The sequence below is a fragment of the Phycodurus eques genome, chromosome 4 (genome assembly GCF_024500275.1).
Source record: "Phycodurus eques isolate BA_2022a chromosome 4, UOR_Pequ_1.1, whole genome shotgun sequence".
In the NCBI taxonomy this organism is placed as follows: Eukaryota; Metazoa; Chordata; class Actinopteri; order Syngnathiformes; family Syngnathidae; genus Phycodurus; species Phycodurus eques.
The window spans coordinates 8,316,962-8,325,708 of NC_084528.1; the positions used below are offsets into that span (position 1 = coordinate 8,316,962).

General features: G+C 43.3%; 1 protein-coding gene across 2 annotated transcripts; it reads left to right on the plus strand.

The window, feature by feature from the left end:
- The first annotated feature begins 1,908 nt into the window (after positions 1-1,908).
- LOC133401993 (transmembrane protein 74-like) lies at positions 1,909-6,164 on the plus strand. Of its 2 annotated transcripts, none has more exons than XM_061675532.1 (2): positions 1,909-1,990; positions 2,507-6,164. In XM_061675532.1, the coding sequence occupies exon 2, from the start codon at positions 2,570-2,572 to the stop codon at positions 3,395-3,397; it is 828 nt and encodes a 275-aa protein (XP_061531516.1). In that variant the 5' UTR covers positions 1,909-1,990; positions 2,507-2,569; the 3' UTR covers positions 3,398-6,164. The 2 variants fall into 2 exon arrangements, with proteins under 2 accessions (XP_061531516.1, XP_061531517.1); XM_061675533.1 differs by lacking the exon at positions 1,909-1,990 and adding an exon at positions 2,256-2,300.
- The last annotated feature ends 2,583 nt before the right edge of the window (positions 6,165-8,747 follow it).

Genomic DNA, 8,747 nt, shown 5'->3' on the forward strand with positions numbered 1-8,747 from the left:
TCAAGCGGTATTGTGTTCAAATCTTGGCTCTAGCCCTCCTGTGTGGAGTTTGCATGTTATCCCTGTGCTTGTACGGGTATGGTCCCACATTCCAAACACGTGTTAGGTTATTTGGAAAAAAAGGGAAAGAAAAACAACTCTAAATTGCCCACAGGCAAATGTTAGCGTGTACGGGTTGTTTGTGTATGTGTCTGGCGATTGACTGGTGACCAGTCCAGGACATATGCCACGTATTTCACCACGTCACCTGGGATAGACTCCATCTCACTCCTGACCTTAATGAGGTCAAGCACCATAGAAAATGGACAGTGTGATGTATTATTTTGTAAAGGCACAATTTCTCATACTCCTAAATTTATATATATGCAGTCCCCTCCAAAAGTACTGGAACAGCTAGGTCCTTTGTTTTTGTTGTACACCGAGGACATTTGGGTTTAAGATCAAAAGATGAATATGAGACAAAAGTACAGAATTCCAGCTTTTATGTCATGGCATTAACATCTAGATGTTCAGGACAGAGCACCTTTTGTTTGAACCCACCCACTTTTCAAGTGAGCAAACTTATTGGAACATGACCGATGGGTGTGTCTAGTTCCTGAGGTATTACCTTTTAGATTGGTTGCTTAAACATTAGTGCTTTTTTTGGGCTTTGAATTTCACCTGTGAAAACTGCATTTGCTGTTAAGCAAACAGTAAGACCAGAGAGCTGTTCATCGGACAAAAGCAAACCATTTTGAATCTGAGAGAAGAGGGAAAAATCGATCAGAGCTATTGCCAAAACATTGGGCATAGCCAATACAACAATTTAGAATGTCCTGAAAAGGAAAGAAACTACTGGTCTACAGAGAAACAGACATCGAACAGGTCGGCCATCAGTTGATGCCAGAAACGTGAAGAAACACCCAAAGATAACAGTCAGTGACATCACTGCCAACCTCCACAGGGTAGGGATGGAGGTATCACAATCCACTGTTCGAAGAAGACTTCGAGACAAGGAATATACACTCATCAGCGAAAAGAATTGGAAGTCCTGATTGGATTTTGCAAAGAAGTACAGAGAAGAGCCACAAAAGTTTTGGAACAACATTATATGGGCTGATAAGACCAAGATTAACTTCTACCAAAGTATGGAGAAAGAAAGGATCTGCAGGAAATAAGAATGTTGCTTACACAAGCTCCTCTGTGAAGCATGGTGGAGGTAATGTCATAGCTTAGGCTTGCATGGCTGCTTCTGGAACAGGCTCCCGGTTTGTCTCTTTTGAAGCAGCTACTACCACAAGCTGTCTTCTCGGTACAACTACAGTATTTGAAACATCCATTCAATGGATTCTCATCACCCACAGACTCCTTAATTAATTAATTACTTGATTATATTTTATGAAAGGAGCAAAAAAAAAAAAAAAGCACTAAACCTTTGGCAGTATATCTGGTGGGGTTATTTGTCATCTTTTTCAGTTCAGGTCTGTAGTAGCCACTGACTTTTGTGCCACCCGGACGTATCCTGGTGCCCAATGTTTGCACATATTGTGTGATAAAAAGGTCTTCTTTAGATAACCACTTTTTAGTTGGTCTACATTGTTTCAATTGATATCTTACAGCCTAATTTACAGACTATTGTTTTCATCATAGGAGCTTTATCAACACACTGTAAAGTCAGATTCATAAATCCATGATTGTGGTGCCGATGTTTAATTCAGTAGACAATGAGGGTCGGGTGGGTCCCAAAGGCTCCAAATCTGCGACTGAGTGAGCCAGGTGCTGCTTTGGTGCTGATGTGGTCAGCAGGCAGAGGCGGGTCTGGAGTGGGCGGGGCTAACAAAGAGCTCCAATCATTGCGGCCTGTGACGTCACGGCAGCGAGCAGGGAGACGGCGGCCGAGGCGTACTGATTTCTCCAAACCCTTTGGGAGAAATCTGCCTTCCGTGGCGTGGAGTTCCCCGCTATGGAGTGTTTCGGCGTGCGGCGGCCAAAGGGATCCTGAAGAAACACGGTCGGTTTATTGATAAATGTGACGTTTAGAGCTCAGCACTTCAAGTCCTTTCAAATGCAGCAGCGTGTCCCCGTCTGCGTGCTGTAACGGCGTCTTTTAGGAAGGATATGCTGGATGGATATTTATTGCGATGTATTCTTTAATTTCGAGGCATCCTTTTGGAGACAAAGTGGATTCTATCATCTGCTTGCATTGCGGACCCGGTTTGCTAGTTGCGTGCTCCATCAGAACGCAGTTGAATGTAGGTTTAGGGCGAACAAAGATTCCTCGCTTAATTGGATACAAAGGCATTTGTCTCATCGCATCCAATGTAAGCGCCTTTAAAGCTGCGTCCGCGGATTTGACTAATCAACTTAAAAGTGGCTTTTCCGCAGTTCTGTGACTGACGCGTGCACGTGCGTTTTGCGCACCTCGACTCTACGAAGCACACGCCTTTGCGCACAAATACACGACGCACGTCAAGTGTATTCATCGGGGTTTTCTCATTAACATGCGCCATTTGATTCGTCTCATTAGGAATGCTGTGCAGCATTACAGAAGAGGGAGGAAGACGGAACCAGCAGGCGGCGGCGAGACCGAATGGCTTCTCCGGTGCTGCCTTCGACAAGGGACGGTGATAAGACGCCACGTTCTCCCGCCGCCCTTGAACGCCTCGCCGCTGTGCTGCACGCCCGCAAACTGAGCGAATCAACAGGAGGGGGGTCCCTCGGGGACGGCGGCGGCTGCCACCCGGCCCGGAGCTGCCGTGACCGGTGTCATTCGGCTGCGAGGCGTGCGGAGGTCAAACTGCGTCCGTTCGGGGAGGAGAAAGTGCGCGTGTGCTGTGACGAGGAATTGGAGACATCTTTCACCTACATAGATGAGAACGTCAACCTGGCAATCGGCAGCCCAGAGACGAGCTGTAAAAGTTCCCTCAGAGCGGCGCGCAACTGCGAGCCGTGCTCAGAGACGGTACCGGATTTTTCTTTCATGTCCGAGGATGATCTGTCCTTTGGGGAGGCCTCAGGTTCATCGGTGGACTATTGGTTCATAAGCGCGGTCACATTTTTGGTGACCGGCATCTCCTTGGTGATCATCTCCTACACCGTGCCCCGGGATGTGGTCGTGGACAGGGACAGTGTCTCGGCCAGGGAGATGGAGAGACTGGAACTGGAGAGTGCTCGCGTTGGAGCTCACCTGGACCGGTGCGTCATAGCAGGATTGTGCTTGCTCACGCTGGGCGGGGTTGTGCTTTCCACTCTGCTCATGATCTCCATGTGGAAAGGAGAGATGTACAGAAGGAAAGTCATTGCCTATTCCAAACGTTCCGCCAAAATGTACGGTTCCATCAGCCTGAAAACTAAATCCAGTCCCAGTCACTCCTCTGCGCACTTGTCCCTGGAGGATATAGTGGAAAGTTTGAACTAGCAATGCACAGTATTGGGCTTCACTCAAATTGTCATTGGACGTGCAAGTCTGCAATATTTTAGTTTAGGATCTACACAAATGGCATCATGATAGCCTACTAATCCTTTTCTATACCACTTGTCTTTATTGGGGTTGAGCTGGAGCCTGTCCCCGCTGAATTTGGACAGGAGGCGGGGTCCACCCTAGACTGGTCATCAGCCAATCGCAGTCACTGCGTCAAAGTTTGTGCTATCCCTTTACATGTAATTCCCAGATTATAATACTCAGTCCTTTCTATTTATCCTTTACTAATCGGCGACAATGTAAATGTCTCGAGAGAGGACAAGAAAACAGGTTTGCTTCACAATGATGTCTATATGGCAATTCTGCAACTCCACACCATATTGTGTTTTGTGTGTGTGTGTGTGTGTGTGTGTAAAATGCATTCAGAAGTATGAAAAAATGCTAATTCAATTCTGTGTGATGTATACTGTGAGGTCCAAAAGCATTTGGACAATGGCAGAGTTCAGCAACAGGAAGTACTCTACATAACACAGCGATAGTTGCTAACTGGTAAATGCCATATTTTTGCAAAGCCTACGTACTTTAAGAACATCTTGTATCCATCCATTGTCTATACAGCTTGTCCTCATAGGGTTGCAGGTGAGCTGAGGTACACCTTGGGCATGTCGCCAGTCAGTCGCAGTGCACATATAGACAAAAAAAAAAAAACATTCACGCTCACATTCTCAACTATGCACAATTTCGAGTCTTCAATTAACGAAACATGCTAACATAGCATGTTTTTTGGAGTGTGGGAGGAAGCCAGAGTACCCAGGGAAAACCCATGCATGCACAGGGAGAATATGAAAACTCCACACAGGAAAGCCAGAGATGAGATTCGAACTGAGACCTCAGAACTGCAAGGCTGATGTCCTTACCATTAAACCTTTCATAACCTCCTAATAGTTTCATTTCAAATGCATTGTTGTGGTGTGGAAAGATAAAGTCAAAAACACTCTGCCATTGTTCACATACTTCTGAAGCTAACTGTATATCACAGCACTTTAAACACAATTTAAATATCAAATGGTATTAGTTTAACACAGGTACGGCTCTGATTGAATTAATGCCACATCCCATTTTCATTCTGGCAATTGTAGAGCATCTTTATGTTCCGTGAAAGATGTTATATAAATCTTAACTATTATTATCAAGGGGTACAAAGGACTTGATAGAAAGGTGCCGTTATACCGAACTTGACTGCTTCTTTTGACGTGACCTTTACAACTAGGAAACCACCCGAGTCCGAGGTAGCTTTATGGGTTATATTTCTGGAAATTGCACCATAAGAGATAGACATGCACTCCTAGTTTGCCCTTATAACTGACAGGGGACAGATTTTACAGTACAGCCATGCTTCAAAATAAACACTCCATAGTAGACGAATACAGTGGACCCCTGCTCACGGTTTGGCTCCCGGGGACTTAAGCCATGCAATGCAAACATGGCTTAAGTAAAGGTAATTGCAGCGTCAGTATTACCACATTTTTTTTCTTCAGTTGAAAGAAAGGATGTGTCAATTTGGAGAGAGGCATTGATTTCTTCAAGTGGAAGACCACACGGTGCCTAATTGAGGCAAGGGGTCAATTAGAGCAGATGCTTCTCTTTGAGGATACACAGTCAATAACTTTGTAGTATTACATTGCTTATAAGTGCAAAGTCCAAAGCTTACAATATTAGTGAAGAGCATGCTAACAGCAACGTCACTGACACTGGAATGCATTTTGGTACACTGTAAATCTTGGAGCACTTCTGTTTATTATTAATGCTATTTGTTCGTAATGTGAAGGTTCTGAACCGCAAAATCATACACGGGCACATTTCAAGAAGTAGCCGGAGTCCCCGGAGTGGAGGTGAGTCGGGCTTCTAAGAGGTCCACTCTGTGGGATAGTCAGCTCAGTGGTGTGCATGGTAATATCCAGTGGCAGTTCCTCTCTGGTGCAGTGCTGAGGTAAGCCAGTAAGCCCAGCTTTGTGCATCTGAGCCAAAGCTCCAAGTCGCTTTGACTGAACTAAACAATCTGACTGCATTGGACAGCCCCGCCATGCACGGCGCACGCTCCTCTGTTGTGTCTTAATCAGCTCTTTTCCTTATCTTTTCTTTCTGGAGAATGCATCATTGCCTTCAGCCTTTTATCACTGCAAAGCTGCAGCACAGTGTTTACACGGTCTAATGTGTTGGAATTGGGTCCTGGATGATGACAGCCAAAGCATCATTTGATAGGTGATTACCACTTTTCTCAGTGGAATCTCTCTTTGTCTTCTCACTTGGACACACTAGAATGGCAATATAAATTGAACCAAATTAAGGAAATGCAGAGGATAAGACTTTGCCTTGAAAGGTTCACCGAAATTGTTTCTTAAAGAACACAATCAGGTAAAAAAACAAAAAAAAAAAACTGACAGAATGCATTTTCTGTGTGAAAACATACAATTATCTGATAACAACACAAATACCCCCCCCCCCCTCCCCCCACATCACAAACATGGCATTCTCTCACGCACCCTCTCATGTTTAGATTCATATTTCATGAGAATATTTTCCAGAATTTTCAGATGCAGGAGAAGAATGGAGTTAAATGGTCCCCATATTTTCTCTGTTTTACCTATTGATGCTGCTGCAAATGGTGGCATTCATGCGTGCCAGCAGAAAATAAAGAATGCCACAAGATGCCTCTGTTTGTGCGCGCGTGTGTGTGTGTATGCCGTTTGGCTCATAAATCATGCATCAACACTGAAATTCATTCTCCTTTGCATTAATTCATACACAAAGATCAATCTTGAATCGTGTCGTGTGTGCTTCTGTCATTCTATTACATGCTTGCTATACTTTAATCTTCCAGATTGTGTGTGGATTTTTTGCATGCCATTCATTCTAAATGACATGGGTCAGCCTCTATTAACGAGGTGCAGCCTGTTAACTGTATGTAAACAACTGTAGGCCATTTACTCCATATCTTCTCAATACTGTCACAGCAGACAGTCACAGTACACGATATTATGTCTGTATATGATATATGATGAAATTCCGTCTAAGAGCTGTATAAGAATATGAATACACAGGGTGTATTCATTATTTATGCTGCCTCATACGCTACAAACAATAATCTATAAAAAGAAAAAAAAACATGAGTATGATGCAGTACAGTTTCATACCAATGCATGTTACAACAACAATAATAAATATATTGTCCAATTTCACTTTCACATTTTATGTTCCAGCATTATTCCAAAATAGATTTTAAAAAAAAATTCCCCTCAAAATTCTACATCTAGTGCTCTATAATGATAATATAGAATGTTATTTTCTTGGAGATTTTTGTAAATGTGTTAAAAAATAAAAAAGACAAAAATAAAAAACAAACTAAGACATCACACGTACATTAGTATTCGCAGCCTTTGCAATGAAGCTCAGAAATGAGCTCAGGTGCATGCTGTTTCCCCTGATAGTCCCTGAGATGTTTCGTCATCTTAACATCGCACTCCAACTGTGGTAAATTTAGTTGATTGGAAAGGCACACACCTGTCGAAAAGGTCAAGTGAAAGAAATTGTCTCAAGACCTCTAAGACACGATTTTCTCAGATCACTGAGCGTCACCAGCGTCCCTCTGTGGAAAGAAAACAACCTTCAGACGATCTCTGCAGCAATCCACTAATCAGGCCTGTATTGACGAGTGGCCAGACGCAAGCTATTGGAAGCTATCCATCCACCCATTATCCGAACTGCTTATCCTCTATCGGGTCGCGGGCATACTGGGACCCATCCCAGCTATCTTTGGGCGAGAGGCGGGTCACACTCCAAACTGGTCGGCAGCCAATCACAGGGCACAAATAAACAAACACCCATTCGCACTCACATTCACACCTACGGGCAATTCAGGTCCTCCAAACTGTCAGGCAGATGCGCTAACCAGTCGTCCACCGTGCCGCTATTGGAAGCTATCCTTAGTAAAAAGCACTTGAAGGACTCTCATACTATGAACGACAAAATTCTCTGGTCTGATGAGACAAAGACTGAAATCCAAGGTGTGAATGCCCGACATGTTTGGAGGTAACCAGGCACCTCACATCACCTGGGCAATAACATCCCAACAGTGAAGCATGGTGGTGGCAGCATCATGCTGTGGGGATGTTTTTCAGTGGCAGATAGTGCGAGACTAGTCAGGAGTGACAGAGAGATGAATGCAGCAAAGTGCAGCGACATCCTGGATGAAAACTGGATGCTGCCGAGCACTCTGGACCTCCGACTAGGGCGATGGGTAGTCTTTCAGTAGGTCAATAATTGCTGCCAAATGTCCATCAACAAAGTGTTGAGCAAAGGCTGGGAATTTTTGGTTCAATTATTATTTATTTTTAATACATTTGAAAAAACATCGTGTTTATTTATTTGACAATTCCATTTAGGAGGAAGGCTGCAACATAACAAAATGTGGAAAAAATGAACTGATATGAATACTTTCAGGATGTGCAGTAAATCAATGTGCATTCACTAAAGTGAAAAGCAACCATTTCACCTGAAGTAGGAATTCCAATAGAAAATGGATTGGTGTAAGGTGATGGAAGTCAAAGATCCTTATGCAATGCATGTCCTTTTATTCTTCTGTGTAGTTGGAAATCCGCAACCATTTTTGCAGAATGTAGTGGTGCACACACATTTCTGCCAGTATCTTGAGAAATAAGATGTTCTGAATAGCCATTTCTTGTTCTGTCTTTTTCTGCCAAATTTTCACTGAAAAAAAAATAGTCAAACTCCACAAGGGCACCTATCAACAATGCCACTTAGAATGTATGAAATAACTGACAGAAATAAATATAATATATATAGTATCATAATATATTGAAATACCTGCACTGTTTCAGGCAATGTTCCATAGATGCATACTAAAATCTCTCATATTTGGCGCCTAGGTTTTGAGCTAATACAAGCAGCCTTCCACATACAACCTACTAAATATGTTTAGGGGATTTAAGCAGGGATTTGCTCGAACCGCAGACATTTAGATGCCAAACTCAATCGTATTTCCAGTGGTTTCATGTATAATCTCGTTATACTTGAGTAGTGCACAACCAAAGTTGCCCTATTGATATTTGCTTGGTTCCTCTGTAAGCTGATCCGTACAGGTAAGCAGAACCTTCACCCAGCAGCTGCCATCAGCAAATTTCCCAAAGGTGAAATTATACACCTTGACAATGCTAATACTGTACTTCGTGTGTGTATACGTGCAAGAGTGCGTGTTTGTTATATATTTAGTGTAGGTCTGCATAAGTTTTAGGTTTCACCTTTAAGAGCTGCTGACTCAGGGAAAAGG